This window comes from Manis javanica, chromosome 10 (genome assembly GCF_040802235.1).
Source record: "Manis javanica isolate MJ-LG chromosome 10, MJ_LKY, whole genome shotgun sequence".
NCBI lineage: Eukaryota > Metazoa > Chordata > Mammalia > Pholidota > Manidae > Manis > Manis javanica.
The window spans coordinates 53,960,513-53,973,125 of NC_133165.1; the positions used below are offsets into that span (position 1 = coordinate 53,960,513).

The 12,613-nt window shown below is 43.7% G+C and overlaps 1 protein-coding gene across 2 annotated transcripts in view; it reads right to left on the bottom strand.

Annotated features, from left to right (window-relative positions):
• Window positions 1–492: 492 nt before the first annotated feature.
• The window catches only part of TMC5 (transmembrane channel like 5), a 59,060-nt gene continuing 46,939 nt past the window's right edge, over window positions 493–12,613 (bottom strand). Inside the window, exons 14-21 of one of the 2 annotated variants that reach the window (XM_036992542.2) lie at window positions 11,636–11,731; window positions 8,828–8,903; window positions 8,518–8,651; window positions 6,206–6,379; window positions 4,862–4,940; window positions 2,929–3,033; window positions 1,737–1,782; window positions 493–967 (exon numbers count right to left, since the gene is read on the bottom strand). In XM_036992542.2, coding sequence (XP_036848437.1) covers window positions 921–967; window positions 1,737–1,782; window positions 2,929–3,033; window positions 4,862–4,940; window positions 6,206–6,379; window positions 8,518–8,651; window positions 8,828–8,903; window positions 11,636–11,731 — 757 coding nt within the window. In that variant the 3' untranslated portion in view covers window positions 493–920. Of the gene's footprint in view, window positions 968–1,736; window positions 1,783–2,928; window positions 3,034–4,861; window positions 4,941–6,205; window positions 6,380–8,517; window positions 8,652–8,827; window positions 8,904–11,635; window positions 11,732–12,613 lie in introns of those variants that run through there. The other variant, XM_036992545.2, reaches the window with a different exon arrangement.

The following is a 12,613-nucleotide window of genomic DNA, read 5'->3' on the forward strand; positions in this document are numbered from 1 at the left end:
CTGGATGCATATGTTTCAAATGTGTAATAAATGCTTCCGAAATTTAGTTCTATTGGATTTCATGCCAGTGATTACTTAAGAGGAGATCTCTCCCCTGGAGTACTTTGGTAATTGCACCTTTCTGATGGGCTCTTCAGTTTTAAGAATGTGCATTGTGAATCATTTGGCAAATCTGTAAAAGAATGCTAAATATATATGTGTATGCATGTACGTGCACACACACACATTCACTTCACACAAATATACATACGTATCTATTCCATACATCACCACTAGTCTCATGTTTGGCTCAACATGAGACTTTGTTCACATATAAAACCTCCCAAGGGCAGAGTCCCAGTCCACACACCCACAACCCCAGTCCAATCCCCAGGACCCATGTACACTCAATATGCAATAAAGTCATATGAGACCTCTGAGTAATGGGGATGTTTTAGTTCAAAGTCATAAACAAAGGCAGGTCCCACAATTCAGAGGCTTCACATCCCTGAGTAAGGATCACATTTTTATTCGGGCTGGACCACTTGTCTTAGCACCAGTTTCCAAACCTTTGCCAAGTCTGGAAGATCTGGAAGGAGAGATTGCTAAGGACCAATAATTCATATGCACATCTCTTGAAGGTTGAATACATTATTCCCAGGTAATTTCTTTCCAGGTTTTTGTGAACTAGGTTAAATACTGCAACAGTCTTAATTAGAAAATCCCAAATTTTGTATCTTGAAAAGTCAGCAATCTGGTATAAAAAACCAACAAGGCATGGTCAATTTTACTTCTGTGTTTACACCATGGTCTGTTCCCACTCCTGGCTAAGGGCTGGAATTTCCCTTCTGGGAAGGTCCAGAAGGCTCCAGGGTCATGGAAGCTGTTCTGTCTTTCCTTTCCATCCTTACTGGATTGGTGTCTGGCTACCACAGTCATCATCAGGCGTTTGGATTGCCTTCTTGAACTGACCGCCTAAATCGCAGGTCTGGGTTTGACACAGAAAAGAGAGGTTAGCCCAGACACACACTTCCCCATCTTTCCAAGAGAAAGACCAAATTGGCCTTCAAGATCCCACAGCTGCTCAGGCTTCCTTGCCTCCTTCTTTAAAGTTTCTTCATTTCTCCCCCTTGAACTCTCACTGCTGGGTGCCATCAGTAAACGCTATCCCACGATGACGAGTGGGCGCTTTGTTTCCTCGGCGGCATTCCTTCCCCTTCTGGCATCAGCCACAGATCTTCTCTGGGAAGCCACCCTTCCCCATTCTTCCTCCCTATGGTCTGTAGGGTTGCACCTCGTCTATCTACAGAGAGGCCTGTGACTCGGATCTGGGCAAGAAATTATCCTGTTTTCATGGCCACAGCAATTGGTTCATGCATGGGCACATCACTCAGTCAGGCCCCAGAGACATAATGAGAATTCTGGGTCTCTTGCTGTTTCCCACCAGTCTGGAATCTGAGAAAATACTAGAAGCTGACAAAGCCTTTTTGCAATTATGAGGAAGAGCCTCTTTTAAGAAAGGAGCTAACATGAGAAAGAACTGAACAGAAAGAAACCAAGTTCTGGCGACATACCGAAAACTCCGGCTTCTGAAAACACCTAAAGCACAAATGATTCTTGGATTTTCTGCTGAAGCTAGTTTGGGTCAGTTCTTATAATTGAAAGAGTAAGTGGTACATGAGCATATCTGACCCTCTGTCTGGAGATATATCATCTGGATAAACTAGGTCTTCTTCAACATCTGTTCAAATACTCACCATGAGTAGCAGCATCATGTTCCCTGACATGCAAAGGGTCTGGTTGCTGAAAAAGAAGAAAACAGGCAGGCTCATCACCAGAAAAGAATGTAGACCCTGGGTCCTGCTGCATAGTTGGTAAGACTTGTGAACCCCCCCGGATTATGACCAAGGATGAGTCCTAGAAACATGGAACATGTTCTGCTTTGTAGGGACAGAGATTTCATTCATTCATTCATTCATTTTACAGATATTTACTGAGCATCTACAATATGCCAGGTAATATATTAGGACCTAGAGCTACAAGGGTACAGACTTGATCCCTGCCTTCATAGGATTTAGAGTAGGACCTTTAGATCCCTTACCTACATTGTGCTGACAGTATTAATTCGCACAGATAGTAAATGACAAGTGGTGGTCTCTTCTGACAAGATCCAAACCTATAAAACTAGTGGCATTGGAATGAAGGTGGGTTTACTCTTTGTTTGTTTATTCCAGGATACCAAGGAAGCCAGGAAAGGCTTCAGACTTAGGGCAGAGTCTCAGGCACCTCTTGGTAGGAATAAAATTGGTAAAATCTTCATGATATGGCAAAATCTATTAACATTATCATGTTCATGCCCTGTGGCCAAAATACTCACATAAAATAATTATAATAAAAATGTTTCATTACACAGTTTTTAGTATTAAAAAAGAAAAAACCTGAAAGAAGCCAAATGTCCAAATTGTACAGTTTGAAACAATGTCCAAGATATAGTACTTAGTGGGGAGGGGCGGGAAGTTATGAGACCATGTGTATAGCACATTGTCACTTTTATAATAAATACAAAAACAAAACATTAGTAGATGCATGTATGTTTGCAGAGGCCTACAGGAAAAGATCTGGGAGACTACACTGAACCATTAGTACAGTGGAGAGAGATTTCAGGGCACTCTTCATCTCAGTGGAATATACCTCTGCGTGACTGGGTTCTAGAAAAGACATGTGCAGCTCCGTGAGGGCCTTTGTGATGTTCACACAAAAACCAGGGACCTAGAGCAAGGCCAAGCATGGCGAGTGTTCAGCAATGAATATTATCCGTTAAATTAAAAAATACAGAAATGTTTAAACATAGCAAGTGAAGTGTCCCTGAGTGATTCTAGTTCCGTGATGCACTTTTCATAGGGGGGCAAGTCTATGTCATGTGGCTCCCAAGGCAGCCTCCAGCCTCACCTCCACGCCTCTCCTTTCTGGTGTGCGTGAGCTGGCGTTTGCTCTCTTCTCCATATCCTGCAACTTGGTCAGTTTTTCTATCAGGAACATTTTATCTTTGCCCTCCTGCCAAGAAGGAAAACAAAAATTTATGGAGGATGGATGATGGTGTGAAATTGAGAAGCAAATGATGGAACGGAGGTTGATTTTTAGGCAGGTAGGACCCCAGTTGTTGCATGGAGACTTCTGCCATGTTTTCTCTTGATAAAAGAGAAGAAATATTTCACAGCAATGTTATTAACCCATAGCCTTCCTGAACTGTAATATTTTCCTCTAAAGCAATTCTCCTGGCAGGCTTGCATAGCAGCCTCCTCGAGCCTGCTGCTGGAAGCAGCTTACATGCCGTTTTCTGAAGGCCCAGGACGAAGGGCCTGTTATGTCCCCCTTTTTGGCTGTCTTCTGCCTGAGAACCCTGTCTGGACTCCCAGCATTACCAGAGTCTGCCCTGACTCCCTTTTAAGATGATGCATCCAAATTATCCCTAACCCTAGTATCCATAAATACGCCCTTGTTGGAAATAGGGTCTTTGCAGATGTAATAAAAAGAAGGATTTGGGGATGAGATCATTCTAGAGGAGGATGAACCTAAATCCAATGACAAGTCCTTAGAAGAAGAGGAGAAACAGACACACAGAGAACAGCCTTTGTAAAGCTGGAGGCAGAAGAGATACGAGCTATGAAGCCCCAAGCCAAGAAGAGCCAAGCTCAGCCAGAAGCTTGGATGCAGGCATGGAACAGACCTTCCCTTGGAGCTTTGGAAGGAACCAACCCGGCCAACCCTGATTTGGGACTTCTAGCCTCCAGAACTGCGAGACAATAAATTTCTGTTGTTGTAAGTCACCAAGTTTGTGGTAATTTGTTACGGCAGCCCTAGGAAACAAAAACCCTAGGGCACCAGCTCATCGTTTTGAAAGCTGGTAAATAAAGGGAAAGAATCATGCATTTATTTTGCCTTTCCTCTATGACCTGTATTTCAAGGTAACCAAACACTGAATGAGCAAAAACTTTCTATAGAAGAATTCCAGCTGATATATGCCGATGAAATTCTAGAATTAGAATCGCTATTGGTAGTCCCTTCTAGGCGATACTCATCAAAGGCTGCTGAATTCATTAGGCAAAAGGCTGATGGAGAGCTTTGTGCTGTCTGGGTCAAGCTAACAGAACATGGACCACTGAACTTTCCTAATAATTGACATTTTAGGTCTCAAGGTGATGCCATAGCATCATCTATGAAGTATTCTGGCTAAAAAGTTGAATCTGAATCTAATCAGGCCTCCAAACTCATCACCAGTTTCCAGGAAATGAAAAGAGAAACATGTTAAAACCACCGCAGGGCTGCCAATCAGATCTATCCAGAATGTCAGGACTACTATAAGACAAACAGCTTGGTTTCTTCATCAATAAATGGCAGGAGAAGAGAGCAGGGGGTGAACAGTTATAGATAAAAAAAGAAACATTAAGTGATGTGTCGACCAAATGCCACATGTGGCACTTTTTCAAATCCTGATTTGGACAACCATACAACAAAAAGACTTTTCATGGGACGACTGGGAAAATTTGATCATTGATGGGATTTGAGATGATAGTAAGGAATCCGTAGGTTTTCCTTTAGGTGTGATGATGGCACTGTGGTTATGTTTTTAAAAATCTGTATTGCTTAGGCATATAGAAGTTTTTATGGATAAAATGGCATATAGTCTAGTATTTGCTTTAAAATAATCCAGAGATTTGTAAAGGGGGCAGTGCAGATGAAAGAAGCATGAAAATACCAATGTTGATGGTTGTTGGCACCGGGTGGTGGGCAGGTGGTGGGGGTTCACTGTTCATTTGGAAGTTTCCATTATAAATTGTTTAAAAAGTAGGGGGAAAGAAGAGAGGGGTCCAACGGGACTTACATTAATAATCTGTTCGTGGAGCAGTCTGATCATGATCTTCCTTCCCTCTGTGATCTGCCAGTAAAGATAGGTGATGATTCTGCAAGAGAAGGAAAGAATGGCAGACACTGGTGCCAATGTTTTGCAGTCTCCAAACTAACTGGGGGCAAAGGAACAGACACATTTGCTTGCAAACAGATCTTGACCCAGCAGTGTTCCTGAAAAGGTGGGTGCCGGTGAGTTACAGGTGAAACACATGAGAACAATGGTTCTCAACCTGGCTGCACACGGAATCACCAGAGAGGTGGAAAAAAGACTCATGCCACGGCCCCTCCTCAGATCAATTAATTGAGCATCTCTGGGCATGGGGCCAGACATCAGTATTTTTAAAAATAAACATGATTCTAATGTGCAGCTAGAATTTGTGAATCTGGAGGGTGCTGTTCAAACTTCAGTGTGGTACAGATTTCCTGGGAATTTGTTAAAATCCAGATTCTGATCGTGCAGGACTGGGGTAGGACCCAAGAGTCTGCATTTGTAACAAGCTCCCCAGTGAATTAGAAGATTGTTGGAGCAAGGCACTAGGAGAACTCACCGTTTTAAGGAGGCCAGTGGCAACCCAGTTTGGGGAAGGGAGGGCCTGAGCAGGAGCCAGGAGACTCGGGTCTATCTCCTCTCTCCTTAACAGGCTCTGCAGCCTGGAACCTGTCTCTGCAGGTCACCCATCTCTCTAAGCCTTGCCACTTCCATCTGGAAAACTGAGGGGTTGCCCTACAGTCGACATCAGCTGGCTCCACCAGTCTGTGTTTGGGAACTGGGTCTCTATATGAGGAGCTGCAATCTTAAACACCATCAGGGCTGGGCTTCTGAAGAGGGAGAGCGTCAGTTCCATTCAAACGACTGAATCGGCCAACTGTTCATGCAAGAGCACAAGCCCGGTCTGGGCAGATCTTCTGCTTTTTCACAAGAAGTCAGAAATAGATCTCTTTTTATTTGAAAACAAAAGCACCCTATCCTACTCATCAATAATGCTCAACTCCTTTTAACATAAACAGTCTCAGAAAGAATCACGTGTAATTTTCCTAAGCATCCTCAAATCCAGTTTTTTTAGTTTTATTTTCATGTTGTTTCTTAAGAGGGGGCAGAAGTATTGCTTTCTTCATAAAACAGGCACACATGCACACACAAACGAGAACAAGAAGATATTAAATAACTTCCTAAAAAGTCCAAGGGCAGAGTCAGGATCATGTAGAACACTAAGCTATGCAGTAGCCCTTTGCCTTCCAAGCGAACATCCCTAGGACAGTCCGCAGCTCAAGTTAATGAAGTGTTTCCCCCAGTAGCTTCCTAAGGAGCCCCACTTACAACACAATGAGGGTAAGGATGAAAAAAAAGTGCACACTTCCAATGAGGTTCTGGTAGATCCAAACAACCCACAGGTAGCTGGGCCTTTTGCTCAGGGTGTCAATCCAGCTGTAGATGGAGTGAATGAAGAAGGGCAGACCTCGAAATGGGCCACAGTTCGCTGAAGGTTTCAATCTGGTAAAACAAGGGACAGAAAAACATCTCCCATGTGAGAATCAGGATTAGTTTATTCTATAATCGGTGTCCTTTCGGGGCTCTGGATCTGGAACCAGTGATTCTTGCCCCACCCACACTCTGCTCCCAAAGGAAACCCACTCGCTCATAGCCTCAGCTGCTATGTGTTATACTCATGGCCAGCACTTGGAGGACTGGCTCTCAGACAGAGGTATCATCTGATCCAACGGGAGCCAGTCCAAAGACCAGGCAATGACCTCTGTGGTATCCTGGCTCAAAGTAATGAACGAAGTGATCAGGTTCTGTTTCATGGGAACGTGAACTAAAAAATACAAAGAGGGAACCTGTCATCTATGGAAGCTGAAGTTGCAGTAATGGTGCCACATGCAGTCAGCAGTATGAACAAGCAGAAACTAGAGAGAAACAAGGAATGGGTTCTAAAGAGAGAGAAAAGAGGTGTAGAGAGAGAAGCAAGGGTATCATGAAACAGTAGCCTGCTCTAAGCCACTTGGGTTCCTGATGGCTCCAGTTCCACACACTTCCACACATATCCCTCCCTCCCTCTCTCCCTCCTCTCCCTCTCCTTCCCTCCCTCTCTCCCTCCCTCCCTCCATCCATTCCTTCCATTTCCTTCCTTCCTTCCTTCCTTCCATTTCATTCAATTCCTTCCATTTCATTCATTCATTCAATTCCTTCCATTACATTTGATTCATTCATTCCTTCCATTTCATTCAATTCATTCATCCATTCATTCCATTTCATTCAATTCTTCCATTTCATTGAACTCATTCCAATTCATTCATTCATTCCATTTCATTCAAGTCCTTCCATTTGATTCCTTCCATTTCATTCATTCATTCATTCAATTTCATTCAATTCCTTCCATTTCATTCAATTCCTTCCAATCAACCATTCATTCATTCATTCATTCTACAAAGGTTTATTACACTTGTACCAGGCATTGTGCAACACTAAGCCCTGGGGATTCCATAGTAAACAGACAGACATGGTCCCTGCCCTCTCAGGTTTACATTTTAGTGGAAAAGATGCACAACCAAAGATGGATAATTATGCAGCTAAAGATTCAAAGGAAGGTATTTCTGATTGTGAACTGTGGAATGAAGACAAGAAACTGCTCTGAGAGATGAGGTTGCATAAACAGTAGACCAGGATGGTCATGAAGCCAGGTCTTGGAGATGACTTCTGAGAGAGAAGCAGAGGCTGGAAAGAAGGCCACCAAACCAACGGAGTGGGGAGAGCACTTCAAGCCAAGGACCCCACCTGGTGTGGGGAGGGGCTCTCAGGGCCCCAGGAATGGAGCAAGAGCTGTGGCCCTTGGGTAGGAAGGAGCCAGAGGGGGTGCGACTGAAGAAGTAGGAGGGAGCCAGCTCACATAGGGCCTTTTGGTTCACTTTGCTAAAGCTCAGTCCTTGCTGTGGAGAACCGGCCTCTGCCCACTCTAGGCAGCGTCAGTATTTCCAGGGAGAGAGGAATCTGTGGTCACCGTGACTGTGAGCACCAATGGTGGTGGCCAAGCTAGGCTATGCCCCCTCCCTTGGTTGCAGTGTCTGCTTGTCACCAACGGAACTGGGGCAGCACTGTATTAAGCATGTCTTTTTACCATGATGTTGACATCTTCCCTCTGTCAAGCTCTCACACTCTTGAGCCACTAATTCACCTGCTCTAATCGCCCAAGGCCAGGTACCAGACAAGCCCAGACAGCCTCTACATCCCAGAGCCCACTGAAATTATTCAAATCAGTCAGTCCTACACCTGCTTACCTTGCCTCACTGGTTCCTTCCCAGGGAAACCACAAAAAAAGGCTCTTGCTCACATTTGCTCCTCACTCCCTCTGCCTCCTGCCCAAACCCGGTGCTTCCCCATGCGGCTCCCTATGGTGCGGTCTCCCTGCTTCTTTTCTGATCTAGGAGTATAACAGGGTATCTTTTTCATGGAAGTTGTCTCTGATCTATTGGCCTTGCTGTACCTGGATAATAATAAAACTGCAGAAATGGTTTATTCTAGAATTAGAATGTCCTTTCTCAGCTCTGGACCTGGAATGTAATAAATAATAAATATCTTTTAAAACACTTACCCACCCCATCTTAAAACCTCACCACAGGGCAGCCATGTCCTACCTCCAGATGGTGATGGCCAGAGTACACAGGACCCCGGTGAAGGATGGGAAAAAGAGCAAGAAGATGAAGAAAGTCATCATCTGTGAGGCCCGCCAGGCTTTGCTCGGAGGCTGGAAATTCATCATGAGGCTGATCTGAAGAAAGAGTGACAGCCACCCGCCATGTGTGGCCCGAAGAGCAGATGAGGGGCCTAGCCATGTACCACCTCCTAACCCCTCCCCGTCCCCTCCCCAACCCCCAATGCCAGCCACCACTGGGTCACACTTGACTCTCAGCAAAGCGAACTGGTTCCAACCTCAGACTGACTCACATTTTTGACGTAAAACATGATGAAAAGAGTAATCATTTGGATAAAGGGCAGCAGAGGGCAGAAGAAGGTTCCAATCCTATGAGGGAGAGACAGTGAGTGTCAGAGGTCAGGGAAACATGGAGACACGGAGTGAGGAGTGGGGGCAGAGCAGATTTGGGGTGTGGAAGGAAGGGACACATGGTGCTGTGGGCCAAATCGCGTCCCTCCAAAATTCATATGCCGTAGTCCTAACCACCAGCACCGCAGAATGTGACTGTATTTAAAGACAGGGCCTTTTCAAGAGGTGACTGGGATAAAATAAGGTCACTAGGGTGGTTCCTGATCCAATTTGACTGGCATCCTTAAAAGAAGAGAAGAGGACACAGATACACCAGAGGGAAGGCCACGTGAGAACCCAGGGAGAAGACAGCCATCTACAGGCTAAGGACAGAGGCTTCAGGAAAAAGCAACCTTGCCCACACCTTGATCTTGAGCTTCTAGGCCCCAATCGTGAGAACATAAATGTGTGTTGTTTAAGCCCCCAGGTCTGCTTTGGCCACCCTAACGATGAACACAGAGGAAGACTGCTTCCACCTCTGCAAACCAGGGAAATCCCGCCAGGCCCAGTGTCCTCAGCGGCTCTCTTCCCAGACCTGGAAAAGAGATTGTGAAGGGCCCCACCCGCACAGCCAGATGGCCTTCAGCAAGCCCCGCCCCAGCTGTCCCACATGGGGGGCATGGGCCCCTCCCCCTCCAGGGCACTGAGATCCTGCAGCGACAGGCATGGACTGCACTGACTCATAAATGAGGATATTCCCTCTTCAAACCCTCTCAGTGCTCCTGAGTGCCCAAAGAAGAAAACATCAGTTTGGTGCTAAAATGTCTTTAATGCCTAACTCTTGCCAACCTCCCAATTTTTTAAGAAAAGGAGCAGACTTTAGATTGAGAGACTTGGCAGACAGCAGCATCTAGCTAGAATTTAACAACTGTGACATCACTGATTTTATTTTTCAAGTTACTCGCAATTTCTGCCGATAACACTGGTTTTACACGGATGATTGTAAAATAGATTCCTTTGAACATGTATTAAATACCAAAAAAAGGCAAACAATTTAAAAGATAGTATTAAGTAGAAAACAACACAGGTGATGCGTGGCATGCCCACCAATCAGCAGGCTGGTGTGCTGAAGTTTGAGAGGCACTTTCCTCTCCTCTTCTCTGCCTCCACCCCTGACGTGCACTCCTTTTCTGTCATTATGTTACCTCCTTTCAAAGCTCACCATCAAAGGCAATATTCTCCTAAACCCTAAGGGAGGTTAAATCTAAAATTGCCACAGTGGAAAGAAAAGGAATATGAGTATGAAATTGTGCTTATTTACAATATGTTAACAAAAACTTTAAAGGCCCAGTAATAATAATGGCCATCTTTGAATGTAACTTTTTCCTTTGCTGCTAACATTTCCTTTTAGAAGTTTCATCAAACCGTCAGTGGTGTGAGGACTCAGGATTCAAAAACCTGGCCGAAGTAAGCACTCGGTACAGGGAGCTTTAGGATTATTACCTCAGATGATGTATACACATTAGTTATTAAAAAAACAAAAAGTGTAAGAGTACTCATACATACCATATTAACTAGCAATTCCCCTTCTGGATATATATGTAAAAGAACTGAAAGCAGGGTCTCAAAGAGATATTTGCACACCCACTCTCATAGCAGCATTATTCACAAGAGCTGAAACGTAGAGGCAACCCAGCTGTCTATCCATGGATGAAAGGACAGACAAAAATGTGGTATACAGATTAACAGAATATCATTTAGCTTTAGAAAGTAAGGAAATACTAATACATGCCGTAACATGGATTCACCTAAGAACACTATACTAAGGTAAATAAGGGTTTATTTGTCTCAAACAGACAAACACTATACAATTACACTTATATGAGGTATCTAGAATAAACTCAGAGAAACAGAAAGTAGACTGGTGGTCACCAGGGCCTGGTGGTGGGGGGGGCGAAATTAGCAGTTGTTTAATGGGTACAGAGCTTTAGTTTTGCAAGAGGGAAAAGAGTTCTGGAGACCTGTGCACAACAATGTGAATATTCAGCACCACTGAACTGTACATTAAGAAATGGTTGAGATGGCAAATAATATGTATTTTTTTTCACCACAATTTGAAAAAAAGAGTGCTCATAAGGGGAACAACAGCCATAATATCAAAATCCCCAATTAGGAAACATTTCTGAGTCAGGTTCTCGTAAGTACTTAGCATGTAGGTTTCACATTAAATCCTCACCTACACTCTTTGAAGTAGGTCAGTGAGAAAGCAGGCCAGGTCATAAGGAAACTAACGGCACAAGGGCAAAGGGAAATGGGAAATCGATGTTGGGGAAACAATAGGCCGAAGTGGGCACTGTGGCAAGCCGGAGATGCTCATCCCAGCTCAAGGCCCAGCCAACTGTTACCATGCTGGGAGATGGTCTACATCATTCCTTTATTTTGGCGAAAGTGAGAAATTTTAAATTTGATGTGATTTTTGCATATTGGTGGTTAATTCATATTTGTAGAAGAAGTGCTGTGTGGGGCAAGCAGAACACACCTGTAGGCTGTATATGATCTAGGGGCCTCGAGGTTGGGATCCCTGCTCTGTGTTGATTCTTGCCTGAAGTCCTCAAGGCCTCATAAAGGGAGAGAATAGTCCATGATATAAAACATGGTTCTCAGGTTGGCTGGATTTGCTATCATCCATGCAGCTTTGAGAACAACAGATTCCGGTGCTCTCCACAGCTGTGCAGGAACCACTGGGCAGAAAGAAGATTCTCAAAACTTACCACACCAGAGTTTGTGCATAAATCAGCTCTAGGACGTTCCTGGCAATGTCAAACTCCCGTAGGCCACAGCTCATAACAAACCTCATCCCAATGATGCTGTAAAAACATACTGAGTTTAGTACCCAAACCATCAACTCCCTACTTTAAAAGATTCCTTACAATCAACACAGGAGACTCTCACCAATTTGAAATAAAGCCATAAACTCCCTTGCAGATTTTTCACAAGTTCCAAGTATAAGCATTGGAAAATGGAATTAGCAGAATGCATTCAAATGGGGGTACTACTGTTAAAAAATGCTAGAGATTAAATTATCCCACCTATTAGTTAAATACATAATTAATTACAAATTAATGATAGATATTATTTAAATCATCCCATCTATTATCTCCTGTGTATCACCCTTTGCTTGCTAAAATTTTTTTCAGGGACCAGCACCTCTCAACCCAAATAATCTGAAAACCTGTCAGTTTTTGATTACTGCTATCAAATTAATAGTGTTTTTGTTTTCTAAATACACAAGGAAAAAATCAAGGTCTCTGTTTTCTCAGAGGAAATGTGAGACCACTCTATATTCTTCATACAGTGGAGCTGCCAGTAAAAAATTACTGTCAAAAAAACACTTTCTCACCTTTATGTACAGACCCAGGACAGAGGCTGGAATAAAGTAGAGCTTGGGCAGCCTGAGGAAATCTGACATTCCCTCTACCTCTGGGGAAAGAATCAGCCTTATGATTCATATCACTACTACTAGGGCAGCTTGCAGGACTATGTAAATGTCTAATAAGGAATGAGATGATCATCATGTTATTAAAAATTAACAAATAAATAGAGGACAACACATAGACCAATGACAACACTGCCTTAGTTCTATATACCTGGGTCTAAAATAAAAGTTAGTACATTAATTCAATTCAGTTAGATGAATCATGAGATAAACCTGTATGTACTGGCATGGAAAGATGCCAAAACATAGTGAT